Below are 27,444 nucleotides of genomic sequence, written 5' to 3' on the forward strand. Positions count from 1 at the left end.
TGCACCTCTTATATAAAATTGTGCACACTTTGTATCTAATATAAAAATAAATGCACTCAATTTTTAAAAACTCTAATCTTAAGTAATGCAAATACCCCATTCTGTTGCTCAAACATTTTCCCTTTTTTTTTCCCTAGGGAAATAAAAAGAAAGATCAATATATATATATATATATATATATATATATATATATATATATATATTGACAAATAATCACAAGATTTTTTGACAAATAGAAGTCTGCCCTTTCCATGCAAAACATCAATCAACACTTGCAATTCAACTTCGCCTTTTGGTTTCTCTAATTAAACATGAAATTTACAAGCCGAACGTTAAAAATGTTAAAGCACTCTCAATGAGACATCGGGAAGCTTATCAACAATACCAGTAGCAGGATAGATTGAACACTTGTAATCAACTTGTGTCGTACAAGATACGAATAAAGGCATTGTAAATATGATAGAGTCCATCTTTTTATGCAAAGAAATGACAGCCTTCACATTTACCTCAATCAGTGAACAATTGTTTAGTTCAACCTACACCAACTAAAAGTTTGTGCCAATAGATTCATAACATGTCAAGAAGACAATTTTAGATACAGCCAACAAACACAACAGTTAACAACATGTGACTACTCTTGCAGTCTTGATTTCTAATCATGCCCAAGGCAGCACAAGGTAAAAACTAATACAAATGAGAAGCACAAACAGATCATAAAGAGATAGCATGAAAAATTACAGCTGCACTCAGATGCAATAAGAAAACTGCAGCTGCTCTTCAAATCAGCAAGGAAATAATAAAATATTCCGCTGAACACAAGTTTCCTCATGGAGCATTCATAGGCCTCATCCTCAATAAAAATATACAAATATCACAAAAAAATAATAAAATATTCCGCTGAACACAAGTTTCCTCGTGGAGCATTCATAGGCCTCATCCTCAATAGAAAAGATACAAATATCGCAAAATGTCTCGATAGCCTCACTGAACCAACCAGTCAGCAAAATGGTAAAAATCAGACCGAACTCACCATCTTTTTTTCTCAAGAATAATGTTTTCATAATTGGTTTTGGCGGCCGCCCCACTAACCTAATATGTGGCCAGGATTTGGCGGGCTTCACGGGTCGGGTGCATAGCATTAAGTAAAAGGAAAAAAATCCATCTCCTTCAGCAGAATGAGACCTAGCTCCAGCACCCTCATCTCTCCTATCTCAACAGTCAACAGTAGATGACTAAGCACCACACAGACAAGTGGTGACTCTCTCCCTCTCCTCTGCTACCGCAACTGGTGAGCAATTGGTCTCCCTCCCTCCCCCTCTCTCCCTCTCCCTCTAGTATATCACTCTCTAATTAGTCTTGCAAGACTGCCTTGGTGCCCACAAATTGCCTAAGCGCAGCTATGCGATGGGTAATTGCCCACATATAGCACGCCTTGGCACCCACATATTGCCTAACCACAGCTATGCGGTGGAGTAATCGCCAACATATTGTTGGCCTTCTTTCAAACATTACTCGAGAAAAATAAGTACCAACTAACCATGACTACAAACATTACCCACAGGCTAAAAAAAACTTACTCTAGATTTACCATAATAAAGCATACAGATAAGAATCTTAGTCAACGTGTACTGTAACAAAGCATACATCAGCATAAAAAACAGAAATATTTAAGCCCTTCAGTGATAGTCTTACAGTTAACTAATCTAAGGTGGTGAAAACCAGCAGAAAAGGCCCACTTCCAACTTGACTTCCTGAATCGATGAGGAAAAGACACTAAGCTTACCTGGCATAAGTTGTGTGGCGGCCATAGCCACCTCTATCAGGGCTTCTATATGGGGAATATGGTAAAGACCTAGATCGTTCTCTTCTTGTCCTACCACTATAAGGTGACCTACGAGGAGAATAATCACGGCCACCACGATAGGGGGAGCGCCGTGGAGATCTACGATAGCCACCACCATAATCATCACGATCATACCCTCCACGGTATCTTCCACGATCATACCGACCTGTCAAAAGAAAATGTGGGAGAAAAGTCAAGTCACTAGCAAACAGCAAAGGCAACAATAAAGGCAATTATCACAGAACAGGGTTTAGAAAGAAAACTCACTGGTGTCCCGGGTGCTTTTCATGCCAAGATAGTTTCCAGGTGTAGGTGTTCGTGGACGCCCTCTCCTCGACTGAAGACAAACAAGAATCATAATTCTTTACAAGTATCCCACCAACAAGAGATATAGAAATAAATAGCAGTTCATATTTTGTCAAAAAAGGTTACTACAAAAACATGATATTGAAGACATACTAGGAGAGGAAGAAAAGAACAAGGACAAAAAATAACAAATTCAAACACTGAAACACTAGCACCAACTCCTGACTAGCAGACATCTGATAATTGCTATTGGTAAGGTACCATATATGCTTGATTAGAGTTGATAAAGTCCGTTGATTAGTTGTTGTGAGAGTTGAAGATGAATGCTGATGTTGTTTAGTTGGAAATTTGCTATGTTTAGTTGATGTGATGCATGGTAAACCATTAGGCTGTCCATTCATCAAGCTGTATGACTTAAGTTGAAATGGGTGAACTCATCATCTTGATTGCTGCACATAGCTTGCGCAATGTCTTCTGAATATAACCAAAAACCTCCAAGTCAAAGAAGGATAAAATACAAGGACACATCTCATAATCATCACCCGAGCTGAGATGCAAATAATTACCCTTTCAACAGTTATGTGTCGGCCCTCCAGAACAGATTGGTTGAGATATTTGATACACCGCTCTGCATCTTCAACGGTATCCATAGTCACAAATGCAAAGCCTCGTGACGCGCGTGTACGAGGCTCAACAACAAGATGGCACCCAACCACCTGAGGAAATGGAATCATCAATACCAGTTTCATCTACGCCCCCAAGGAAGAAGTTGTAGTACAGACTAACCTTTCCTTCCTTGAAAAAGTGATCTTCAAGGTCCCTCTTCGTAACTCTAGCGGAAAGACCAGTTACATAGAGAGTATTCCCAGGATTTACAGCATCACTCCTGCAAGTTGTCAAATAAGATGTGCAATCTCATCTAAAAGAGCAAGTTTACTGGCTTGGAAAATAAGAAATTAAGAATACGGTACAAACCTGCCACGGCTTCCAGATCTTGACCGTGTCCGTGATCTAGGAACGGGAGACTGAGACCTAGACTGAGACCGACCCCTAGATCGCGATCTTGACCTACGCCGATCCTCATAGGGAGAAGGAGATCGTGAATACCTGAATGCGTCGTGGTTACATTAGATCAATCATTCCAGACAGCTATTAATAGGGGGGAAAAAGAAGGAATATCTGGTAACAGGGCAGCTCTTCAACAGAATAAGACACATTCATAATCTTTTCATGAACAAGCTTGCATTAGGCCAAAGCAAACAAGTTAGAGGTCCTTTAATTATAATTTCTAGATCAAAAGAACATTTCACCGCTATAAACAGACAAATTTCTATCAACTTTAAAAGAACAATAGTGACATAGATATGAAATGCAATCAATAATGATTAACTTGCAAAGAAAATAAGGCAATGCATAAGAAGTTTGTTAAATATTGTGTATAGGACAATTTGTGTCTGAAGAAAGCCAGCCCAGCACCAGCCGTTCCACATCTTGGGAATACATATCAAGACAAAACAAGTCCACTCATCTAGTTCAGCTGCAATCCACACCTGAATCTGATCAACAAGATGTTTACCAGCAACATCCACATCTTGGGTGAAACTGATAGATATCAAACACATATCAATAAATTGAATGCGAATGCCTGTTGGAACAACATTTGATCGCTCAATGGCGAGACCTTTGAATGTTAACAAGCAAGTAGGAAAAACCAGAAAATTAGCACCTTAACTTCCTGACATGGTCTCAAGTTTACTGAGAAAACTGAGGAGCCTATGTTATTCAGATATGCAGATGAGCCATGATATTAGCACGAAGATCTAAGCATTACCATCTACATTATTTCCATAGTGAAAGTGGTTAATATGCCTCATTTCTTAAATCAGTTTGCAGATAGTAAAGCAAACCCGAAAATATTATGAAGAGGCAAGAAACATGACTAAAGAAAGACTGCATCCTTGAGATGCCCTGAGCTCATATTGGAGTAGATTGAATAGGGATGAGCAGTTTCATGAACTGTTTCTCATCAGCATAATCCTTTTAACTAGGAATAACAATGTAATTGATGTCTACAGCTTAATTCTTTAGGTTACCTAGATAAACATTTTCTAAACAAGCAATACACCTTATAACTTTTTCCCATATCTTTCTTTAAGTTTCTTTTCAATCTGTTTAACTTTTTGTTAATCGTTTCACAGAGATGAACCTGAAGAGAGAACAGATAAGGAACAGAGTCTATCTAGACCCCAATTTTTCCACACGTAGGTAGTACATGATCGACGTCACATCAAACCTTCTCCATATCAAATCACTAGCCATCAATAAAAACCGACTGTATAACTAAGACTTATGCGATAGATACAAAATAAAAACGACAAGAAGATATATTACTCAAGTTTACGCAGCACAAGACATCCATGCAACATAAGGATCTCAAGACCTAGAAATCAGCTGCCAGTACTACCAATCAAGATGGGAGAAAATCCTAAACCTTATAACCGAGTCAGATAGAATTAAATAATGGAATAGAAGAAGAAAGATAGCATCGCAGAAGGCTAAAAGCGTCAAAGCTTTACCTCTTTCGTGGAGAATCCGCCTGCAAAGAACCGTGAACGAGGAAAAAGAAAACAAGTATTAGGAGAAGAGACAGCGCATCCTAGTGGAAATATAAGACAAAACAAGCAAATAGGTATCGAAATCACCATGGCGAGATGGAAGCAAGGAGACTTAGAAGACCGAAGCCAGCCGCTAGGGTTCACTATTTCTCCTCCTCCTCGATCAATAGAAAGTTTCAAAACTCCAGAAGTGCCCTAGTAATGGCACAGAAGCCTCTTGTATAAAGATCGGCGCCAGAGTGGATCTAAACGGGTCGGGTCGGATCGACCTGGATAGATCCAGTAATAGTTTGGATCCAATTAAGAAATGCTTATTATCAATGGTTGGAGTTATAGCTGCAATTTTTATTTTTTTAAGAAAAAAAAAAATCACTATGATTTCCATTTAGGATCATCCTAAGATCAAGACATATAATTTGTAAATAAAAATAAATCAAAAATAAAAAATTTAACAATTCACCTTGAAATTTTTTGCACAAAGATCAGAGCTAGATTGGTGCGCATCGATATATCTGAATTAGAAAAGTTCAGAATCAATTTTAAATAAGATATTCTCTCTGGGGTTCATCTTTTTTCAAACTATAAATATTTTCTCACCTCTATAAAATGACTAAATAGGCTAAGAAAAATAAGGAGTTTTTAGTTTATTAATATTAAGTTTTAAATTCTCGCACAGAGTACTTCATCACGATGTAAAATATTGAAGAAAGAAAGAAAAATTAGAATTTCTCTTATTTTCTTTTCTCTTCTATTGTATAATTAACTAAGAGAGAGACATTTTTTTTTTTACTTTTATCTTTTTTTTCTTCTCATATTCTTATTATTTAAATAGAGTAATAGTTATTCTGGCATTAATATTTTAAAATTAGATCGTTATTATTTTTAATACGTTAAAAATCTTATTAAGTTATTTATTGTTTTGTATGAGTATCTTCAAATTTAACTTGTAGATTAATTAAACATAATAAAAATAAATAAATATAATTATATTGGGGTAAAGTGGGGATTAAATTGTAGTTTAACCATCTATTGTAGTTTAATTGTTATTTACATACAACATAAAAGCACTCGCGAATCCTCCTCCGGCTTTGTATCCGTCACCGTCTCCGTCTCCTCTGCTACTCTTTTTCTGTTCTCCCACTCTCTCGTGCATTTCGTCGAACATCTGAGGTGATGAACTTTAAGAGGGTCTTCTCGTCAAGGAAGAGCAGCGCGGAGAGAGGCTTCTTTAACCTATGGGGAAGGGAGGTCGGCAAAGTTGCCCCGAGAACCTTCGCCAATCGCATCAAGGCTTCCGAGGTCAGTTTTTGTTTACAGCCCCCGTTGGGATTGTCTTTGAGAACTATGATTTGATCTGATTCTGCGAGAAAATCTATACCTTGATATTTGTCGCTTAAAAACCTCCCCGTTTTCCTAATGGGCATTCATAGACATTATCCTTTTAAAAATTTACAATTGTTTTCTTTTTTTTAAATTTTCAAACTATCATAATTAAGAATCTGTTATGACCTTTTGCACTAAATTAGATCATGCATACACTTAATTTGGCTTAAATCCCCCTTTGGCTCAAGTAATATTAATTTAATGGAATTGAGCTTTTTCCTTGAGAAGAAAAGGCAAATCCCTAGTTCAAAAATGTATCATTTGTCTCCCTCGTGCAGACTATTCCCAAGTCTGGAGGGATTTGTGGAGGGTTGCTCTTACTCTTCTAGTTTGCATTAGCGTAATTGTAATGAAGAAAGTTGATACACTTTAGGGGTTTAGTTCGAATTTTTTACAAAACTTCCACCCAAGCATAAGTTATGTTTTATTGTCCAGCAGTTTAACCGTCCTCATAGCTTTTGTGAGAAGTCTCTATTGTTTGATTTTGCTTTAGTCGGGAATGTGAAACCACTCTATAGAGGGTTGATGTTAGATGGGCAGCCTCTTGTTAAAATCAATCAATTCTTTGGAGCTGTATTACCAGGCCCATTTGTTGAATGATGAGGATGATGATGAATATATTAACATAAGAAATTGCTTGACAAAGACACCATTTCTCTTGCATGATATAATCATTTTCAAGCTCTCCTAAGAAAATGGTAACTTGAATTAAGAAGATATCTTGGTTTTTTGATAAAAAAACTAAAAAAGACATGTTGACTTTGATGTATGTACAAGTTGTCTTGCTCCTTTAAGTTATTGTAAAATTGTCATCATGTAGTTATACATCTGGAACTACCGGTCAAATAAGACTTGCTCTTTTAATGAACACTTGCATGTCAATTGATGCAATGATGTGAGTACATAATCTTTACACCTTTTATTTTGAACTTCATTCAACATGTGTGACGAATGATTGTACATTGGGCTGCTTAAACACTTTTGGTTGAGTAAGTTTATTTCATCATGTGGACGACGCATCTGATAGTCATGTTATTAGAATGGAAAGCAGGACCTGTAAAGTATGACCTTTATATTCTCCTCCTCTTCTCAAATAAAACCAAGGAAATTCTCTCCTAGTATGACTTTGGTTGGAGAACAAATTTTAGCTGCCAGAAGACAGTTTTGATGCTAAGCTTTTTGTTCTCGATTATACTATTTTCTTTTGAATATCTATTGAACAATATTAGTTATTCCTCTGGTTCTCTGAGTTTGACTACTCAGTTTCTTGGTGCAGGATCTTGTTCTGCATTTAGGAATCCAGAGAAAGCTGCAGAAACACAGAGGCTGTGTGAATACTCTAAGCTTCAGTGGAGATGGTAGTATTCTTCTGTCAGGATCTGATGATAGAATGATAATTCTCTGGAATTGGGAAGTTGGCTTGACTAAGTTGTTATTCCATTCTGGACACACTGACAATGTTCTCCAAGCAAAGTTCATGCCCTACACTGATGACAGGACCATCATTACATGTGCTGCAGATGGGGAGGTATTCTCTTTCTGTCACTTCTCGCATGCTCTCTCTCACTGTGTGAGCATGCATGCATATGTGCGTGTGTGTGTTGTTTCTCCATTAACTGATATATCATATGTATTGTCTGTGTTTTCTATTATTCCAGGTAAGATATACTCAGTTAATGGAAAGCGGAGCAGTAGCTTCAACGATGCTTGCAAAACATGAGGGCTGGGTTCATAAGTTGGCTATTGAGCCAGGAAGTCCCCACACATTTTATAGTTGTGGAGAAGATGGTGTAGTTCTTCATGTGAGTTGTTAATCCATTTCCTTTCTTTTAGAAGTTTCCTTCTATCTGCTGCTTTATATTAGCCTTACCATTTTCCATCCGCACAGTATGATCTGAGGACAAAATGTGCTACAAAGCTCTTCACATGCTGGTCTATTCAGGATATGTCATCCTATACATCAGTTGTTGAGTTGCGTGCTGTTGCAATAGATCCAAGAAACCCCAATCTCTTTGCAATTGCAGGAACTGACAACTATGCTCGAGTTTACGACATTCGCAAATACAATTGGGATGGATCAAGTGATTCTGGTTGTCCGACTAATTTCTTTTGTCCTCCACATCTAATAGGTAGGGACATTAATGGAATAACAGGATTGGCTTATTCTGATTCCAGTGAGCTGCTAGTATCTTACAGTGGAGAGCATATCTATCTCTTTCCGAAGGAAGGACTAGTTTCAAATCATGTCCATTCTGCTCCAGTGCCTATGCTGGATGAAGATGCTGAATGTGCATCCTCTCATAGTCCAAGTGGCAGGTGTGGGCTCCAGGTTTATAGGGGACATGTCAACAGGGATACAGTCAAGGGCGCGAGTTTTTTGGGTCCCAAATGTGAGTATGTTGCTAGTGGGTCAGATTGCGGTCGCATATTTATTTGGACAAAGAAAGATGGTGAGCTTTTGCGTGCAACGGAGGGAGATAAAGTGGTGGTGAACTGCATCGAACCCCATCCTTCTTCCACCGTGATTGCAAGTAGTGGCATTGAGAAGGACATCAAGATTTGGAGTCCTGATGCAAACAGAGCAGTTTCACCATCTAGTATGGATGAGGTACACTTTCTGTTTATCCCAACCTTTTCTGATTATCTTGGATTTTCTTTTGCTCATTCTTATCCATAACTTTTGGCCATCGCGAGGTTACTACTTTTTTTTCCCTTATATTTACCTGGATATAGTTTCAGATGTTTATTAGTATGACCTTGATGATTCGGCCTTCAATGTGATAATCATTTGATCAATTAAGATCTTTACTTTTGATGAGACATAGTTTTGTATTGTTAATTAGCCTTCATTTTCATGGGTTATTTGTTCTTCATCAGTTATCATCATCGTTGAAGCATGATATTTAGGCCTGACATTTTTCAATATACATTTTCTTGTTGAGAATATTGTCAAAAAAGTTGTAGAGAATTTTACAAACTAGTATCCATGATTTGAATGGTGGAGAAAAATTCTGATCTGCTTTCTGTTTTTTATTTGGAAGATCTCGACCGACAATTTGTCTGCATCTGATGATACCGATTCCAACTCTAATGACGATAATGATCACGATGATGACAGTGATGATGTATTTGATGATAGTGACTTCGATATGGACATGCATTTTGAGTACGATGATGAGAACGTTGATGATAACGATGATGACAATCATAGTAATAGTGATGAAGAAGACGATGACGACGACGACGACGATGATGACCAACAAGATGGAAGCAACAATGGTCACAATTATGGCAATGACCTTAATTCCAATGGCCACAATGACTGTATGAATGGTTTGCCACATGTTATCAGATGAAGCAGAAAATTAGAAATTAGGGCTTTCTCACTTTAGCTTTCCTTTGGACTTGATGATGCAATGCTGTGAAGATAAAAGTCAAAACTGCTGAAAATGGTGAAGAATGCATTGTTAGTGAATCTTGTAGCAAATTATGCTGGTAGAAGAGCATCTGGGGAGACCTCTAGGAGCCTTCTGATTCCCTACAATCTTCCATTTTAAGCCTCTCAAAGTAGAAATTAGAATATACATTTCATACACCTTTCTTTCTATATATATATATATTTTTCTCATTATTCTAGAGTTCTTATTAGTCTGTACAGTATTCCTCTGGTTGATAGGAACATGAAATGAATCTAGCAATTCTTTTTTCTTTTTGTCTCAAATGAGAAAAACCTTATCTGTTTTTGGTTTGTAATCTATCATATGGGCTTCATAATATTCATTATTACTGTCTGACAAGAGATTTTTTTATTTTATTGTGGAGATGATGTTAATTAACCTGCTGTTTTCCACTTGTTGATGTATCTTGTTTTTAGTACCTACCATGTGTTACTTGTTTGTTAGATGGCTGTCAACACATGGGAGACACCTCTGAACTTAGTAGCACCATAGAAGTTGCTCAGAATGAGCTTATGACAGATAGGCCAGGCCATGGACAATTGATGCTTCATTAGATGTCTAATGAGATGGCAAGGGACAAAAATGCTTTCACATTCTACTAGAGTAGACATCCTATTTCTTGAGATTATCTTTGGTTGACAATCACACTAATGAGTGTTAATTTAGCAAGTTTAGTATTTATTGACAGGTTCAAGGTTTATACAATCGTTTTTACCTTAAACAATAACTTGCCAGGTAAACTACAAATGGCATTTAACTAGTCCAGTAGAGCAACTCACAAACTGCCAAGTACCTAGCTGCATAAAGTTGATGCAATCAGGCATTCTGATTTCTTGCTACTCTCTATTTCCCAGCTTGATCATGTATGTTTGGATTGAGTTTAGCTACGAAGCTGGTGTATTTGCTCTCATTTTTCTTTTAACTAGAGTAAGATATCTTAAAGGGTTAAATGGGTTTAAGAAAAATTAAGTGTCATTTTTGTTCTTTATTGATGTGATGTAGATACTGCAAGGCTTACTTTTTTTTTTTTTGAGCATTTAACTCCATTAGAGAAGAGTTAAATAGTAAAGTTTGAAGAAGTACATAAGGGTAAATTGGACGAAATAAAAATAACACAGTGAGTTGAAGAATAGTACTAGCTGAAGCTAAAACCAATTCTATGTGCTATCTCTATCTCCACCTCAACCGTCGGAATTTACAACTCTACCTTCCACCGAATCCTTCGCCTCCATTTGGCTTCTTCCTCCATTACCCGCCAAATAACCAAAGCAATTAATACAAAACCACAACCCTCTCTCTCTCTCTCTCTTCTTCTTCTTCTTCTTCTTCTTCTTCTTCTTCTTCCTCACATCGATCCGAAGCAGCCATGGTGATCTAGAGATAGAAACAAGTAGAAAAAGAGATGGGCGCTCCCAAAACCGCACCAAAAGCCAAGAAGAAATCCACCACCCTCCGCCGCCTATTCGACCTGGACCCGAACCCAATCCCCCTCCCCCTCCCCCGACCACCCCAATCTGAGACCGAACCCGAACCCGAATCCGCCACCTCCGTCCTCCTCTCCCTAATCTCCTCCTCCTCCGACCCCTTCTCCGCCCAAGAAACCAATCGCCAAACCATCTCCCAACTCCTCTCCACCCTCAGACTTTGCAAGAAACCCCTCCCCGACCACCTCGTCCCGCCTCTCCTCTCCCTCCTCTCTGCCCTGCTCTTCCGTCCCCTTCCTCCCCAACCCGACCCCCTCCTCCTCCTCCTCCTCGTCGTCGATGTCGACGACTACTTCCCTCCTCTCTCCTTCTCCCCCTCTTGGCCTCACCTCACCCTCATCTACGACGCCCTCTCCGCCCTCCTCGCCATTGTCGACTCCAAATCCTTACACTCCCACATCACCCACTCCTTCCTCTCCAATCTCACTGCTCTCCTCCACTCCGCCGACCCCCGCGAGCGCCACAAGCTCAAGAGCACCTACCACCAACTCTACTCCCAGCTCACCGGCGAGCGCGCCTTCATGCGGAAGTCGATGCGCAACGCGCTCCTCGAGGCCGACCGCCATTGCGGCCTGGGCGTGGCGGAGTTGCTGGAGATATGGGGGAGCATAATCAATGGGTTCGTGGTGCCGCTCAAAGAGGAGCACAAGTCGTTGTTGAAGAGAGTTCTGATGCCACTCCATAAGAGTAGAGGGATGCCAGGTTTCTACAAGCAGCTGTGCTACTGCGTGTTCCAGTTTGTGGAGAAGGAGATGGAGTTGGGTGAGGTGGTGGTGGAGGGGATGGTCAGGTATTGGCCAGTCGCCAATTGCCACAAGGAGGTGTTGATGATTGGGGAGTTGGAGGAGTTGGTGGAGGTTTTGGATTCTCATCAGTTTGGGAAGGTGGCTGTGAGGATATGCTCCAGGATAGCCAACTGCATGAGCAGCTGCAACTCTCAGGTTCTATTTCTTTCCTTTACTACTACAATTTATTTTATATATATATATATATATATATACATGCATGCATGGATGGATAGCAGAGTTAGATTTTTGATAGAATGGCCTTTTTTTAAAATAAAAAAAAAACTTTATATAGGTAGCAGAAAGGGCCCTCTATTTATGGAGCAATGAGCAGTTTGTGGAGATGGCATCAGGAGTAATGGATCAAATACTTCCTCCCATTGTTGAAGCCATTGAGAATAACCTCAGCTCACATTGGAGCAAGTCTATCCACCATCTCACTACAAGTGTCAAGAAGCTGCTGGAGGAGATGGAGCCCACTCTGTACTCCAGGTGCCTTGAGGAGATCAAGAACCAGGAGCCCATAGCAAGGCAGGAAGAGATCAAGAGGAGAGCTATGTGGGAGATGGTGGAAATGGCTGGGAGATTATAAATCCAAAATATAAATGTACATAAATGTCACAGAGGAAGGAAAGCCTTAAGTTTGGTGATGATGCAAAAAAACATTAGAAGTTTTAGTTTTATTAGATCTAATTTATTAAAAAAAATTAATTATACTACGAAAAACTCCATAATTTTTTATATAGACGAGCAATTAAGGAAATAATTATTTAGGAGATTTTATATAGTTAGAGAATCTAAGTGTCAGCAAAAATAGTGAAATGTATGCAATAACTCAATGGAGGTGTAATTATACTTGAATCAAATTCACCTATTCGCGTAAAATAACATAGACTTGATTTGTTGGCATTGGAGAAGTTATCATCGATTTGCAAATCCTTTAATCCCGAAATAATACATTAATAGATCTTTTATTAACTTCTTAATTAAAGATGTGCAAACAAATCCAATATTGATGTAAGAGATACGCACGCGACTGCAAGAATTCCCGGATATAATTGAGTCTCATCCAAATCCGAAACCCGCTTCATGAGTGGATCCGCTCCGCTCGACACTTCCTTCCCCCCATTTCCCTCGAAGTCACGCGCCGCATCTCTCTCCCACCCAACACCCCCCCCCCCCAACAGATCTACCGTGTTCCTCTCTTGCTTCCTTCTCCACTTCCTTATTACTCTATGTTTATCTATACCCCATTCTTTCTAGTCGAGCAGTAGTTCTTCTTTCTCCTCGAAATCAACTTAAAAATCCCATCTTGTTTCCAGTTTAGATTAAAAAAACTAATAACTTGGGATCTTGAAATCTTTATTTCATCTATTCTTTGAGTGAATTTGCTTTACTGTCGTCCAAATTTCTCGTTGTAATCGGATTTAAAGATGGAGTTCGGGAGGTAACGATGGAAGCGGAAGCCCAGCAGCGCTCGCTCTTGCTGCGAGCGTCTCGAAGGGCGGATCGGAGCGATCAGACACCTCAAAGCAAAGGTCAGAGGCACGAAAGTTGCCTTCTTGGAGCTTGTTTAGATGTGTAGCTAGGGTTTTGATGGGTTTCCTTTGTTTTAGATGACGATGGTGGTCTCTTTTCCCCCGAAAGAATCTCACAAGATCCTCTCAGGATGGTTTGGAGGAGGGGTTTCATCCGGTTGGTGTTCGTGTCGGCCATTGCTTGGGTTATGCTCATACTCGTCGCTTTGTTGTTCCATCTGTGGTCTTGTCATTCTTCTATCAGCTTCCTCTCAGGTACGAGGAAGGTGCAAGATTCTTCCTTTTTCCTGTTCCTCGATCAGATATCTTGTTTTAGTCTTGATTAGTTATAGTTTCTTTCCAGTTTCAAGAGTTTTACAGTGTGATTCGTGCCCCAAGGATTCAATTTTGCTTTATTATTCTTCTCTTTGTCGTGGTTCTTTTTGATATTGATGTTTATATCCTTTTGGTTAATTGGATAAGTTACGGCATAATAGCAATTTAGCATGTTGTAAAAATATGAGTGCATCCTACATAGTGAGGTTCTTGTGATGCAGACTTAATCATGCTAATCAGCAAGTCCTGTTCACAAGTTATTCCTAATTTCTTGTGAAGGATTACTTGCCTGATTCTTTCGTGCAGAATGGAGGAATCATAAATTCGTTAGTCTTCATCCCTGTCTTGAAAATTTTGCATATGCTACTTGCGAGTCTAATTACATCAACTTTGATGTTTGATAATCCCTGGTTGTTTTATTTTTTTTAACATTCTTCTTTCTTTTCAATATCCAAAATTAATAAAAGGAACTAATTATCAATTGCACACACTTATTCCTATTAGGCTATTAGCCTTTCCATGTACATGTTCAACACTTTTTTGGTGGTTATCAATTGCTTTTCCAAGTCAATATAAGTAATGCTGTAATGCAGATAAATTCTTATCTTTATATTTAAATACGATGATTTCCTATTATCATAGTCTGCCATGCTGGTGCATGTCAAATAGTTTGTGGAGCTTGTTAGCATCACTGCCTTTCCTAATTTTACTGAACAGTGGCTGCAATTGTAGTTTTCATTTCTGACATTACATGGTTTCTCCTTATATGTTCCTGCAGCTCTTTGTAGAAAAGACAGTAAAGTGCTTCTCATGTTAGACACGATGGGACTGTCACCAAAATCACTCCATCGTAAGATTTTGTTGCAATATTTGGGCATGTATCATGATGGGTTCTATTGTCTGACTTTTTTGCTGCATTTTGCGATTAGGTTGCCCTATTCCTCTTGCAGATGATCCTGAAACCATAGTTATTCCGGAGAGGACGCCCGATAAACTTCCAAAACATTTGTCATATATAAAAGTTGATGAGCTAGACACTGAAAATACCTATTCTTCTCCACTGTTTGGAGGGCATCAAAGTTGGGCCCAGAGGGAAGACAGTTTTAAATTGAATATTACTATGAAGGTGAATTATCTACTTATACTGTGCTCATATTAAATAATTATTTGCTCATTTAATGTCTCTTGCGAATATTGCACCTTATTTTATGCATTCATCTTGTTCTTCTGTTCCCTTCGAATGACCTTGATATGAATAATCTTGAAAACAGACACATTCTAGAGTGGTAATCTAGACACAAGCAAGTTATTTTTCTTTATATGGCAAACATTTTTTCAGGTGTCACCATATAATTTATACGTTTCTAGCAGAATAAGTGGATAACCTGAGTTACTGATGATGTAAAATGAACTAGTGTCAGTCGTCTGTCTCAGGCAAAAATTTTCACGGCTAATTTTTATTTATGGTAATAGTTTTGCATGTTTACTTCTTGGCCTATACTAATTTATTTAACTTGCGTCAGTAAGCAGTTGACTTCCTTTGGGTCGTACATGGAATAGAAACTGCCCAGTATTTTATTCCCAAAATCAATGAATGAAATTCTAGATCTTCTATCTTTGAAACATTGATGTCGGTTAAGATATGAGAAACTCCAGTGCTCAAAGTTGGTAGTTGTAGTATCTATTTAGCAATTTGTTTTGTTCTTGTGACTGAATTTGTAATAACATTGTAATGTTATTGTTTCATTCCCTTTTGGTCCTGAGACATTGTTTTCTTCCGCCCGCTCTTAGGTACACTGCGGATTCATGAAAAATGGAGGTGCAGAAATGGATGATGTTGATGTTAAATATGCACGGAAATGTAAGTTTGTGGTTGCCTCTGGTATTTTTGATGGATACGATATTCCCCATCAACCGTCGAACATAAGTCTTCGTTCCCAGAAGCTATTCTGCTTTCTGATGGTGGTGGATGAGGTATCCCTTGATTTCATCAAGCAAAACACTAGCATTAGGGAGGACAGTGATGGAGGAAAATGGGTGGGCATTTGGCGCCTTGTGACACTGCACCATCCACCATATGATGAACCTAGAAGGAATGGAAAGGTTCCAAAGATATTGACTCATAGATTATTTCCTCAAGCTCAGTATAGCATTTGGATTGATGGAAAAATGGAACTTATTGTTGATCCATTGCTTATTCTGGAAAGGTGAGCTCCTCTTACTTCAAATAACCAGTTCAATTATTTCTTCTGTTCTCAGACCAAAAGCCTAACAGTCTGTAAAATTAGCAGATATCTTTGGCGAGGAAAGAACACATTTGCAGTTGCTTGCCATAAACATCATAAGAGTATCTATGAGGAGGCTGATGCAATCAAGCGCAGGAAGCGGTATGCCCGGCCACTAATTGATCTTCACATGAAAATTTACCGTTATGAGGGGATGGAACCATGGAACCTGAATAAAAGGACAATCAGTGGTAAGCAGAAGTTAATTTTTTTCTCAAGTCTAGCTGACATCTATTAGCACTTCTCAATATCCTTCCATTATATATTCTTAACATCTACATTTTCAAATGCCATTATTTCACCTTAAGTATGGAATCAGGAATGTTATTAAAGAGTCCCAACATTTGGTAGAACTCAGTTGGAACTACTATTATACTCTTTCTTGATCTAGGCTGTTCAGTGGTAGAGCATCGCATTACTCATAATGCACTGATATAGAGATAGACCTTTGTCTATGTAAAGATTCGCACAGAACCATTTAGATATAGTACCAAATAGTTTATGCATATAAGAACTCCCATTCTTCTTGCTTTATTGCTAAATTTACTTGCCAAACTAAATGCAGATGTACCAGAGGGAGCTGTCCTAATACGAGAACACACCACAATGACCAATTTGTTCAGCTGCCTCTGGTTCAACGAGGTCAATCTTTTAACCCCTAGGGATCAACTCAGCTTTGGCTATGCGGTGTACCGCCTCGGAGATGCATTCAAGTTTTTCATGTTTCCCAACTGTGAATATAATTCGTTGTTCATCTTGCATAGACACACTAGGGAACATTCCTCTGTTGTCGAGTGGGTTAAATCTCTTGATGAGTTTAAAGGGAACAAGAGTGGGCTAAAAGAGAGCAGGGGAGGATTAGGGCTGTGGACACCTTACCCAGGAGATCTCAACTCTGTCGAACTCCCGCCTGTTTCGAGAACGTCGCCTGCAGGCTGAGATTATAATTCTCAACCTTTTATTGGTGTGGGTGGGGGGTCTTAACATGATTGGAGAATTTTTGTTGTTACTTGGTTTACATTCATTTATATATATATTTTTTGATGCCCCATTAAAGTATACTTGGCAATTTAATGAGATTAAAGTTATAATTTATTTTTTGAAAGCTAATGACGTAGATGAATTCTACCCCCAAAATTAATTTCCTATTCTCCAAGGTGGATTGTCTCGGCAGGGCAGTGAAATGTTCAAAATTTGTCAAGAATTGGATCATTAGATTTGGAGTATATAATAAAAACAGCACAGTGAATCTAAAGCCTAGAATCTCAAAAACATATGTAGCTTGAATAGTACATGAAAAAGAACTTTCAGTTCTGATGATAGTTTGGACATCTTGCGTAACTGACATTGGACCGAATCTTGTGCTCTTTTTACATTACAATTTTCTTTTCTGTCAATATTTATTCCCGGACAAACCATTTTTGAGTCAGAGATCTGTCAAAAATCAGCCAATACCTTCCTGTTCTGAACCCTTGCAATCACTAAAATGGGGTATCATTGCATGATAGAGTGTTTAAGGACTTCTCTGAGAATGTTGTTGGGTATAAATCAGCTGCGTGCAGATGCCATTCTTCTGTGCCTGTTCTGATGCAAATCCAAGAACAGAACAGCATCTCAGAAACTAGCTTGAGAGACGGCGCTGCGTGAAGCTGTGTCGAGTTGCTTTAAATAAAATTTTGGCTTTTCTTCAATCGTAGAATTGCGCAATTGCTCAGCCATGCTCAATTGCCTGCTCATGAACGTGTTATGTTCCGAAGTTGGTCCAAAACTTCAGAAAAATCATTAGGTGGAGGGCATGAGAATTGGAGAAACTCTCCTGTGTGCGGATGCTTGAATCTGCAAAAGGTCGTGTTATGAAGAGATGACTTAAAGAGTCAACATCACAAAAGTGGACGAGAAATACCAGAATGAAATGTATCTAGTGCTTTCTTACCCAAGTGATAAAGCATGAAGGCATGGCCTCTCTAACTTTGATATCAGGCTTGAGATATGGCCATGGTATCTTGAAGGAATTCTTGGCTTGAGCAGCGACAGTGCCATGCTTTTGGTACCTCCATAAACTTCATCACCGAGAAGAGGAATACCCAAGTACTTTGCATGTGCTCGAATCTACCACAGGGCATCAATTAAAAGCGGCAAGGGAAAAGATAATTAACAGCAAACAACAGAGAGAAAATTTTATGCCCAAGCAATATCCAGATTAGAGTGCAGCAATCCAAATCAGTATGTGCATATGAATGAAAAAGGAGAATAATGAACTTTTGATTGACATTGGCACGAATTCGACATGATTAAAAAAAAATCAAAGGACACCAGAAATAAATTATTCTGAAATTTTTTGTTCACGCAATTTTCTGAAGTTTACACTGAGAAAGCATTTGTCATACTTCAGTAAGGCAATAAAACAATGTCTTGAGTATTGTTGTTTCTATTCCACTATGAAGAGGCTCACTGATGTTTTAGTACCTGATGAGTGCGCCCTGTTTCCAATCTCCACTCCACTAGTGCGGATCCACCACCGGCAAGAACCTCAATTACTTCATACCTGACGTGTGGACAGCTCAATTAGAATTGCAAAGGTGAAGTACTCTCTAACGTCAACATAAGCCTTATATCAGATTGATCTGCACTTAGATTCCAACCAGGCACAAGAGCACGCTTTTTAGTGCCTAACAAACCATCAAATTGGTATATGCCATCAGGACCCTGAGCCAGGAATGGTGGTTTCAGACACAAAGCACACTTCATGAGTCTACAGCAACAATATCTATAACTGTTTCTATAAGGAATTCTATCCGTCAGATATCTATTACTAGTGTTACACCTCAAGTCCTTAACCATAAGGAGCCACATGGGAAGTGTCTGTGACTGATTATTAAAGGTATGCCAAGCTTAGTCCTACCTCTATTTCTTGGTATGCAACAAATAACCACAGATGTTCCAACCTCATAGGTAGCTAAATCAAACACTGCTTGATCCAAACATGAGCAAGCAGAGTCAAAGAGTTAGAGAATGCCAGCATTGAGAAGGTATATATTCATACCCTTTAATTAAAATCATCTAACTAACTAGATATTATAAGATATGTAGGAATTGTACACCATTGTAGACTAACTAAACCAGGGAATTAACTTAAAAACAATTATAACATGAGCCTAATACCATTTTGGTGTTTATTTCTGTCATTGTGGTTTAGTGTGATATTATAAACCAAGTAATAATATGATCCTGCTTTGTTTTCATCACTGGACCTAGGAGTTCCAATTTTCGTAGTTTTGTTATTATATAAGATTGCCCATCCAGGACAATGCTTTAAGCTGTCCCTCCTGAGTAGCAAGTTCAGTTTAATCTTGTGTCAACTATTTTCCTTGCAATACATACCACATTGGGAATAAGTAAGACGCAAGAAGAACATGAATCACCTACTAGCAGCATGGCGAGCATGTCTGTGACTTGAAGCAGAAACAGCAACCATACGTGTTCGATTATTGGGGTCACGAGCTATTGGTATCTCAACTCGTGCAGCATTTGGATTAGGTACACCAGATGTGAGACTTACATATACTCTATTGATGGTGTGCAGCTTGAATTGTTCTGCTAATTGGGCATGAGCATGCTCATCCTGCCATCAAAGAGAAATACAAAAGGTATAAGCTGAATTTCAGCCTGGCAACCCTACCATAGTAACGCATCTCAGAATAAGTTAATTTATACCAACACGAATATTCTAAAACAAAATTGCTTATAAACCAGCAAAGTTACTAGATCCAAGTGGTGCGAAATATGCTCAACATATTTTATATCTAACATGGAAATCATTTGAAATAACTTGATTTGCTTCAGCGCAATATGTTTTAATTGTATTCTTTTAACACTAAGCTAAAAATTTGTTTTCATAGAGATAGCTAGTTAATGAAGATAAACCTGTGTGGCCATTCAGCTAGTATTAGTTACCTTGGCAACAACAAGCAGTCCACTTGTCCCCTTGTCAAGCCTGTGCACTATTCCTGGGCGCACAAGAGCCTCATGAAAACCTGGACTTATTTCTGCAGATAGTTGATCAACATGAATGGCATCAATCTCCTCATCAGAAGAATCCAAGTCAGCCATCATATTATTCTTCACGCAGGTAAATGTTGGAAGTCTACAATGATGAAGAACAGCATTCACAAGGGTGCCATTAACATTTCCAGGCGCTGGATGAACAACCTAAAAGACACCAGAAAATAAGCAGCAGCAACACAGGATTCAAACTATGATAACTTATTGAGATCAAGACTATAAAAAAAACGTTTTAAGGGATAATATTGGAAAAAAGAAAGTCCTGCTCACCACAAAATTATAGAAGAAAAGTCACATGAGAATTAATCAAGATAGCTAGAAAATGTCTAGAGGAGTCTATTGATTTCTTCAATTCTTAACAATCTCCATGGTTTATCTCAGCTGATGAGAAGACAACCTAATAGTCTTGGACATCATCAACAATCTTACTACACGAGTTAAACCTCAATGAATTTTTTTTTTTAAAAACGGCCTACATTTTACTGCAAGCAAAAAGAGTTTTCACCATGTGTGCAGGTTTATTCACGACAAGAACATGCTCGTCTTCATATACAATATCCAGGGGAATGTCTTCCGCTTCCGCCCTCAGGGGTTTCAACTCAGAAACCGTGCAACTAATCAAATCCCCGCCTTTTACAATATGCGAAACCTGCCAGAAAAAAGATAATTAGAACGCAAGTGAGAGAGTTATTGAGTAAACAAGAACGGAAACCCTAGGGGAAAAGGCGAGCTTGTTCAGAACCTTATCAATGGTCCGGCCATTGACGGAGACGAGGCCGGATCGGATGCTCGACTGGATACGAGCCCGGCTAACGCCTTCGATTCGAGAGGAAATCCAAGCGTCGAGCCTGGACTTATTGGATCCCGAATCCACCGTCTCTTCCAGACGAAACCCGGCGTGGTTGCTCCTGGGTGGAGGAGACGGGTGCGGATCCAAATTGCGTGGAGAAGAAGAAGAAGAGGAGGAGAAGAGCGACTTGGAAACCCTAGATCTAGAGTTTCCACGGAGGAAGGCGAGAGAGGAGGAGATGGAAGACGAAGAAGTGGTGGCGGTGGCCGCGGCGGCGGGAAAAGATAGCATTTTTCGACTGCTACGAGGGAGGTGTGCGTTTCTTTTCGGATTGAAAAGATATTGTTTTCTCTATTGGGCCTCTAAATGGGCCGGATTAAATTAAAATTTGGGAATATAATTATAGTGATATATATATATATATATATATATATATATATATATATATATATATATATAAAGCTTATATTCATAAAAATAATTTGCAAAATCTAATGGTACCCCTTCATAGTAATTCAGATAATACAAAGTAAAATTAACGTTTACCCAGAAGAATTCACCAACATTAGTATGTAAAAACTAAATAAAAGGCAAACAACTTATTCTGAAGATCTTATTTAGTCTAAGGAAGAGTAAAACTGATTAAAATTCTCAGCCTTGAAGCTCCTTTCTTGCTGTTCAGATTGAGACATTGGATAACATGGATTTCTACTCTATATTAAATTTATACAGGTAGTGAGAGCTTCGACGCCACCATTTTTACATCATCGTTGAGAATACAATTTGGTGCAGCAGACAGAAAAGATGAACGATTGGTTCATAAGGAGATGTCGAGTTAGGTCGACGGCGTGAGAGAATTCCCAGCCGGGTTGATACCTCCACATCTTACAGAGAGAGCAGGACTTTTGTGTGAGCTTGCCCTACTTGCGAGATTTGAATCAAGGAATACTACGATGACAGTTATGTCATCATGGAAGTGCCTACGGACCCCTCGGTCGATCTTCTTGAGATCAGAGTACCTCATCTCTCTCTTCTTGGCCGCTTCTTGCATTGCAGCTTTGACAAGCCTCCGAGCACTTCCCTGTGATATTCCAACGGCAAAATGTCAAATGGTAGATGAGTATATTTCAATGTGTTAAATGGTACTCCAACTAAACACTGTCCAAGAAGACTGGTCTAATGCACAAGTCAATACTCTTGCACAAGCAACAGTAATAACTAGTATCAATGGAAAAAGAACTTACACTCCGTGGACTGTTATGAACAATGTCAACAGCCTCTTGGTTGCTAAGGTGCTCCCAAAGTCCATCAGATGCAAATATAAGAAACTGATCGTGAGGTTGTAGTGGTTGCACAGAAATTGACGGTTCTCCGCTTAGTATAGGTTTGCCGAAAGGTTCCCGAACGCGAAATTTTGCATATAACGGTTCCCTGTTGAATTCTGCTTTTTTCAGGTAAGCATCACCGATGGACCTAGAAACCTGCATCAAATTGCTGTGCTTTCTGAGATTTTAAGAGTTTGTAAAATTATAACTAAATTATTATTAACATGTATCGAGGTAGAGTAAATAGAGTAAACAATAGGCACCTAATGTGCGAGCAGTTCCAGTGTTATGTAAGAGAGAAAATGTAAAACAGGGTAATTTGAGAACATTGTGTAGAAGTGAAAGGTGTAGTTAACACTTGAACTGTGTGTAGTTAACACTTGAACTGTTCAAGGCCAAAATTGACAAGAATAAACAAAACAAGATGAGAATCATCTCAGCTGCATCTTGAATAGCTTCCAATGTAATCAGTTATCACCAGAAGTGCATGTAACTAACCTGGTTACATCATTACCTTTCGAGTTAATTCCGAATTGTTCTTCGGAGATGGGTCGACATGCTTTGTTTTGGGTTTATATACAATTTCCACTAAATGAAATATGTGAGCGATGATTTGTTGCATACCTGAATGAGACCCTTAACACGCCAAACATTATGCTTCAGAACAACAATTTTTGAATCATCTGGGTGCATTGCCTGCAACTCTTTTCTCACAGACTCGATTCCTGCATTATGCTCTGCTGACAGCTGGACAGCCAAAACTTCTCCAGTTGCTTTGACTTGTCTCCCCAAAACAACACGGGAGTCCCCAACATTAGCTACATATAGCATACCACCACTGATTATGCCAACCAGGCAGCACGAGCCAACAGCCGCAAGCTGAGGTCTCATAGGCCATTGTTTGGCAACAAGAGAGAAAAATCCCTCTTCAGTCGCTTGATATGCTTTCCGTATTACATCAGTTGAGATTGTGTGTTGTTCAGATGTAAATCCTGCCGAATATGGCAGCGAATGTCAGACAATACACACAATTGTCATCGCGAGACAAAAAACATTATTAGCTCTAGTTACATAAAGAGGTACGTGATATGCAATCATGCCATTAGAGCAGATATACTATAAACTGATTGAGACTAACAACAAAATTCATGATGTCACCAGGCAAAAACAATTTTATGTCAACAAGTGAATCAATATACCCACTTAGCTCAAGAGAAAGCCTTCTAATTACTAGTGGATCATGATATTGAGCTAAGAGTACAGATTCAAACAAAGGAGCCTAATGAACTAAAAATAAATTACAATATCTTAAGTATAATATGGTTCAGAACATACTCTTAAGATTCTGGAAGAGATGATCAGTAATATAGTGAGACGTCTCCGGACCACCATGGCCATCATAAACCCCAACGAATGTCCCATAGGGGCCCGAATCCAAAGAGCTCAAAGGCCCTGACTCAATCTGGCTTTGATCCTCAAGCAAGCTATTGGCTTGGACCACAGCCATGGAGAACTCCCCAGTCATGTGCTGTCCAGTGTCCTTGTACCAAAGAAGTCCATCCTGCTTTCCAACTGCGTCGGCACCTGTTCCAATATATCGATCCGGCGACGTCCGCCAACAGGCCTTCAAGAAGCTCATCAACCTTGCTAACATCCCTCATCTCACCCAGGCCAGCCGGCGAGATCTCATCATCTATTCCTTACACAACAACAGCATCCAAAATTAAAATTCAAAAGCTCTGATCTCCCTTTCCCTATTCCGAAACAAAAGGAAGCATATAAATGTTGTCAAGTAGAGCAACAACAATCGAATCAAGTAATATATACTCACCCATCAACTAGAAGATAAAGACAGGTTCTAGACTAAGGTAAAGGTCAAAAATTTCATCTTTCCTTTGTTGAAACTTTTGAGAGCATAAATGGACTTTGAAGAGGAGTTGAAACATAACATGAGAGGTCTTTTTTCTATTGTCATCACCCGAAGTAGATGATTCTTACGCAGTTCAGCATATCATACATCACAAAAATCCAAAACCAACATCCAAGCATCAAACGGTTCTCATTCTTACCTCCAATAAGGACTCCAAGACTTGAGGGGGGGAACTAGGAATCCTTGTCATACCGAATCATAGAAACCGAGCCGGAGAGAGCCTCAGAATCCAAAGGAAGCAAGACCCAGTTCCCATCTCCGTACAGCGAAGATAACCCAAGAGACAACTCCCCTCGATAGTGCCGTATCCGAGGGAATTATTCTACCATTACGGGCAAAAGGCCAGGAAAAATCCCACCTTTCCGTCGGGAATCGCTCCAACGGCGTCGAGATTGATCCGCTCCGGTGGATTACGCGGTTGCAGACGACGCTAGATTGGCTCCTGGATCGGGAAAAGGAAGTAGTTGGGCGCTATGTAGCTCTCTCTTATGGGATATTACAAAAAAAAAAAGAAATATAAATCTCTCTCTCTCTCTCTCTCTCTCTCTCTCTCGGAAATAAAAACCCCATTTAAATAAAGGGGGGCAACGAAGGGGAGACGAAGCCAGCGAGGCAAATAGGCAGCTCGTGGGCCCCACCACCACAGCAAAGCTGACAGGTGGCGAGAAAGCGTGCATGGAACTAAATTAACTTTGGCGTCGGTTTAGATTATGTGGATCTTTTCGTTTCAAACCCTACTATATACGTTTATTATATTTTGGTCCAAAAGTAAGGACTAGACCATAGTAAATATTTCTTTCTTATTTTATTTTCCTACGTTGTATAGTACGGAATCACAGATATAAGACACAAGTCCTACTTCTTCTTTCAAACACTAAAATTTCTTATCTAATTACTCGGGAGGGTGGAAATGAAGAGAACTCACTCTCAATCATGCAATATGTCCTACAATTAAATTAAATTACATTAAGATGGTTATTCTTAGCTATTCTTAATCAATCCTCCTCATGATTTATGATCCCCCTCATAGTTAACTTGCTCTTTGCTCTACAAAGAGAGAGAGAGAGAGAGAGAGAGAGAGAGAGAGAGAGAGAGAGAGAGAGAGAGAGAGAGAGGAGATGGAACCAAACTCCATTAAAAGCACTTTGAATAATGGAGGGGCTTTGGGCTCCACTTGAGGAGATCCAACCTTACCTCCATGTCCACAAAACTGCACATTGCTTCCTCTTTGATGGGAATGGAATGATTGGTGGGTAAACCCATGAAGGTGCAAGGAAGATGTGCTCGCTCTCTCTCTCTCTCTCTCTCTCTCTCTCTCTCTCTCTCTCTCTCTCTCTCTCTCTCCCTCTCCATAACTTTTTCCTTTTTCTCTTATCATTGAGTCTTACAAGGTGTCTGGGAGTAGGATTGGCAAGTTCATGCATAGCTGAAAAAGAAATATGGAAGGAGAAGGCTCGTGGAAGGAAGCCAATTCTTTTGAGAAGTTCACTTTTGGAGCATGCCATTGTGATGGTTTTTCTCGTTTTGACAATGATAGACAGAGCAATTTAGTAGCATTTGCGATCATAAAAATGATGTCAAGGAGAAAGAAACGAAAAAAAAAACATCTTAGTGCTAGTTGGATTTAGTGATTTACCTCATCCAAAAAAATTCAAATTATTCATCTACTCTTTATAAACCTATTTAGTGTATCTTTTCAGAATGTTGCTTTCATTACATCATTAATTTTATACATGATTAGGTTCCACCCATAGTCAAGTTTAAATGTGAATTGAAAAGCTTTGCTCGTTGTGAGGGTTTATCTTAAAACTAACTATGCTAGCCTATACAAAATTTAATTAATTAGGTGATCATTGAAAATAATTACTTGTTGGATACCATAGATATACAAAACTTATATGCTCATAAGGTAACAAAGTAAATATTAAGCTTGCTAAGAAATAATTTAATCTGTAAACTTTGACTGCACTACTATATACTGCACAAGAGTGGAATATATTTATGATGTATTAAATTGAATGTACTTCCAAACAAATAGTACTCAATGAAATTGTCTCTTTTGAAGTCAAAAAAGTGGTGGAATATATTTATGATGTATTAAATTGAATGTAGTTCCAAACAAATAGTAATCAATGAAATTGTCTGTTTTGAAGTCAAAAAAGTGTAATACTACATAAAATATTGAGAGGGATTTTAAGAGGTTAGTTAAACCTTATACATCACCCCCCCTCATCTCTTTCTTTGAATTCCTCCTTCATTTCAATGACATCTTCTAGATGATTCAATCTGTCTTATTCATTCATTTCTCATGTCACTCATGCAATTATGCAAATTAATTAGAATCCCCTACTTATAGACCTCTTCTCATTTGGATAAATAACTCTTGGGCTTCCCTTTTGTCCTATGTAGTCATCAACAATGACATTGATTAATTCTACAATTCGACAAGAATAAAAACAGGAAAAAAAAAATGTCAATCGAAGCTTCTTAAGGAGATATAAACACTCCACCAAATGATTTTTTATTCTTTTTTTTTTCTTCTTTTTTTGTCAAGGCATTATTTATGTGCGACGATACAATATTAGTCATGAAAACAACCTTAGTATTTTTATGTTCCAATAATGTTTGATATTCTTGTGTTACATATCAACACAAGTTTGAGATTAGCTTTTTGACAAAGAAGGAAGCTTACATTTCTATCACTGTAAGTTACAAGAAAAATGCTATATATATATATATATAAAGAAAGGGAAGGAACTTTGAAAACTAGTATTAGGTACAAGAGTTGGAGAATAATAGAAAATAAGAAGAAGAGAGAGATACCTAAAGCCCTAGTTAATACCTCCCCTTAGTTAAGTTGCCCTTGTGATTTTGATTTGTAGCTTACTACGTGTCCTTTTCTAGAAACTAATTTCTAGTCTCCCTCTTCCCAAATGCATCTTGTTGGACCAAACAGTTGTCAATTCATAGATCTCTCTCTCTCTCTCTCTCTCTCTCTCCCTCTCTCTTATTCTTTTTGTGAGAGATAGAAGTATTATTTTGTTAGGTAAAAAGGGAGTCATGACCACACAAAGTTGGTCTACGTGCTCAGATGACCACCATGCATGATAAGCATGCGTGGTTGGAGAAGTATCAAAACCTAATTTCTATGCACTCAGAGCAGTGAACTTATCAATAGCAGCCATAGTTGGTGAACTATAGCTTCGACTAAAGCATAGTTTGTTTTCTTTCCTCTTCTTCTTCTTCTTTTTGTGTGCAGGTTGATATTTCATGGAGATCCAATACAAATTTAGAACATGCATGAAAGAATAAGATGGAGGTTAAG

The 27,444-nt window shown here is 38.7% G+C and overlaps 6 protein-coding genes across 9 annotated transcripts; 3 read left to right on the plus strand and 3 right to left on the minus strand.

Annotated features, from left to right (window-relative positions):
• Positions 1-1,563: 1,563 nt before the first annotated feature.
• On the minus strand, positions 1,564-4,976 carry LOC140789748 (uncharacterized RNA-binding protein C25G10.01-like). The gene is made up of 7 exons (XM_073139556.1): positions 4,852-4,976; positions 4,726-4,745; positions 3,125-3,256; positions 2,936-3,035; positions 2,716-2,865; positions 2,111-2,180; positions 1,564-2,009 (listed from the first exon to the last, which is right to left on the minus strand). The coding sequence occupies exons 1-7, from the start codon at positions 4,852-4,854 to the stop codon at positions 1,780-1,782; spliced, it is 705 nt and encodes a 234-aa protein (XP_072995657.1). The 5' UTR covers positions 4,855-4,976; the 3' UTR covers positions 1,564-1,779.
• An 851-nt stretch (positions 4,977-5,827) lies between these two features.
• On the plus strand, positions 5,828-9,868 carry LOC140788013 (uncharacterized). Its single transcript, XM_073137093.1, has 5 exons — positions 5,828-6,063; positions 7,424-7,675; positions 7,806-7,949; positions 8,036-8,755; positions 9,189-9,868. The coding sequence occupies exons 1-5, from the start codon at positions 5,938-5,940 to the stop codon at positions 9,501-9,503; spliced, it is 1,557 nt and encodes a 518-aa protein (XP_072993194.1). The 5' UTR covers positions 5,828-5,937; the 3' UTR covers positions 9,504-9,868.
• A 996-nt stretch (positions 9,869-10,864) lies between these two features.
• LOC140788014 (serine/threonine protein phosphatase 2A 57 kDa regulatory subunit B' alpha isoform-like) lies at positions 10,865-12,545 on the plus strand. The gene is made up of 2 exons (XM_073137094.1): positions 10,865-12,030; positions 12,170-12,545. The coding sequence occupies exons 1-2, from the start codon at positions 11,008-11,010 to the stop codon at positions 12,464-12,466; spliced, it is 1,320 nt and encodes a 439-aa protein (XP_072993195.1). The 5' UTR covers positions 10,865-11,007; the 3' UTR covers positions 12,467-12,545.
• Positions 12,546-13,018: 473 nt separating this feature from the next.
• On the plus strand, positions 13,019-17,071 carry LOC140787969 (probable hexosyltransferase MUCI70). The gene is made up of 7 exons (XM_073137014.1): positions 13,019-13,412; positions 13,491-13,667; positions 14,506-14,577; positions 14,657-14,853; positions 15,519-15,934; positions 16,019-16,203; positions 16,578-17,071. Exons 1-7 carry the CDS (start codon positions 13,328-13,330, stop codon positions 16,949-16,951), a joined length of 1,506 nt encoding a protein of 501 aa, XP_072993115.1. The 5' UTR covers positions 13,019-13,327; the 3' UTR covers positions 16,952-17,071.
• A 186-nt stretch (positions 17,072-17,257) lies between these two features.
• LOC140788137 (RNA pseudouridine synthase 2, chloroplastic) lies at positions 17,258-21,212 on the minus strand. 2 transcript variants are annotated; one of them, XM_073137268.1, is made up of 7 exons: positions 20,817-21,212; positions 20,580-20,723; positions 19,967-20,221; positions 19,435-19,634; positions 18,479-18,557; positions 17,946-18,121; positions 17,258-17,848 (listed from the first exon to the last, which is right to left on the minus strand). In XM_073137268.1, the coding sequence occupies exons 1-7, from the start codon at positions 21,153-21,155 to the stop codon at positions 17,746-17,748; spliced, it is 1,296 nt and encodes a 431-aa protein (XP_072993369.1). In that variant the 5' UTR covers positions 21,156-21,212; the 3' UTR covers positions 17,258-17,745. The 2 variants fall into 2 exon arrangements, with proteins under 2 accessions (XP_072993369.1, XP_072993370.1); XM_073137269.1 differs by lacking the exon at positions 18,479-18,557 and having other exon boundaries at positions 20,817-21,192.
• A 232-nt stretch (positions 21,213-21,444) lies between these two features.
• On the minus strand, positions 21,445-24,668 carry LOC140788891 (probable protein phosphatase 2C 60). Of its 3 annotated transcripts, none has more exons than XM_073138397.1 (5): positions 24,259-24,668; positions 23,525-23,882; positions 22,814-23,181; positions 22,109-22,345; positions 21,445-21,945 (listed from the first exon to the last, which is right to left on the minus strand). In XM_073138397.1, the coding sequence occupies exons 2-5, from the start codon at positions 23,841-23,843 to the stop codon at positions 21,700-21,702; spliced, it is 1,170 nt and encodes a 389-aa protein (XP_072994498.1). In that variant the 5' UTR covers positions 23,844-23,882; positions 24,259-24,668; the 3' UTR covers positions 21,445-21,699. The 3 variants fall into 3 exon arrangements, with proteins under 3 accessions (XP_072994498.1, XP_072994500.1, XP_072994499.1); XM_073138399.1 differs by having other exon boundaries at positions 23,525-23,888; XM_073138398.1 differs by having other exon boundaries at positions 23,525-23,943; positions 24,259-24,662.
• Positions 24,669-27,444: the final 2,776 nt, after the last annotated feature.

The sequence above is a fragment of the Typha latifolia genome, chromosome 5 (genome assembly GCF_019914945.1).
Source record: "Typha latifolia isolate L0001 chromosome 5, TyphaL0001v2, whole genome shotgun sequence".
NCBI lineage: Eukaryota > Viridiplantae > Streptophyta > Magnoliopsida > Poales > Typhaceae > Typha > Typha latifolia.

Coding starts and splice junctions, on each gene's coding strand:
- LOC140788137 (XM_073137268.1), bottom strand. CDS start 21,155: ATGCTATCTTTTCCCGCCGCCGCGGCCACCGCCACCACTTCTTCGTCT. Junction 18,558..19,434: donor GCTCGCCATGCTGCTAGTAG/GTGATTCATGTT, acceptor TCCACACGTCAG/GTATGAAGTAATTGAGGTTC. Junction 18,122..18,478: donor AAACAGGGCGCACTCATCAG/GTACTAAAACAT, acceptor GCCCTGTGGTAG/ATTCGAGCACATGCAAAGTA.
- LOC140787969 (XM_073137014.1), top strand. CDS start 13,328: ATGGAAGCGGAAGCCCAGCAGCGCTCGCTCTTGCTGCGAGCGTCTCGA. Junction 13,413..13,490: donor TCAGACACCTCAAAGCAAAG/GTCAGAGGCACG, acceptor CCTTTGTTTTAG/ATGACGATGGTGGTCTCTTT. Junction 14,578..14,656: donor GTCACCAAAATCACTCCATC/GTAAGATTTTGT, acceptor TTTTGCGATTAG/GTTGCCCTATTCCTCTTGCA.
- LOC140789748 (XM_073139556.1), bottom strand. Junction 3,257..4,725: donor GCGGATTCTCCACGAAAGAG/GTAAAGCTTTGA, acceptor CGACGCATTCAG/GTATTCACGATCTCCTTCTC. Junction 2,010..2,110: donor GAAAAGCACCCGGGACACCA/GTGAGTTTTCTT, acceptor TTCTTTTGACAG/GTCGGTATGATCGTGGAAGA.
- LOC140788014 (XM_073137094.1), top strand. CDS start 11,008: ATGGGCGCTCCCAAAACCGCACCAAAAGCCAAGAAGAAATCCACCACC. Junction 12,031..12,169: donor TGAGCAGCTGCAACTCTCAG/GTTCTATTTCTT, acceptor AACTTTATATAG/GTAGCAGAAAGGGCCCTCTA.
- LOC140788013 (XM_073137093.1), top strand. CDS start 5,938: ATGAACTTTAAGAGGGTCTTCTCGTCAAGGAAGAGCAGCGCGGAGAGA. Junction 6,064..7,423: donor ATCGCATCAAGGCTTCCGAG/GTCAGTTTTTGT, acceptor TTCTTGGTGCAG/GATCTTGTTCTGCATTTAGG. Junction 7,950..8,035: donor AAGATGGTGTAGTTCTTCAT/GTGAGTTGTTAA, acceptor CCATCCGCACAG/TATGATCTGAGGACAAAATG.
- LOC140788891 (XM_073138397.1), bottom strand. CDS start 23,843: ATGTTAGCAAGGTTGATGAGCTTCTTGAAGGCCTGTTGGCGGACGTCG. Junction 23,182..23,524: donor TCTCTTCCAGAATCTTAAGA/GTATGTTCTGAA, acceptor CATATTCGGCAG/GATTTACATCTGAACAACAC. Junction 22,346..22,813: donor GTGTTAAGGGTCTCATTCAG/GTATGCAACAAA, acceptor AATTTGATGCAG/GTTTCTAGGTCCATCGGTGA.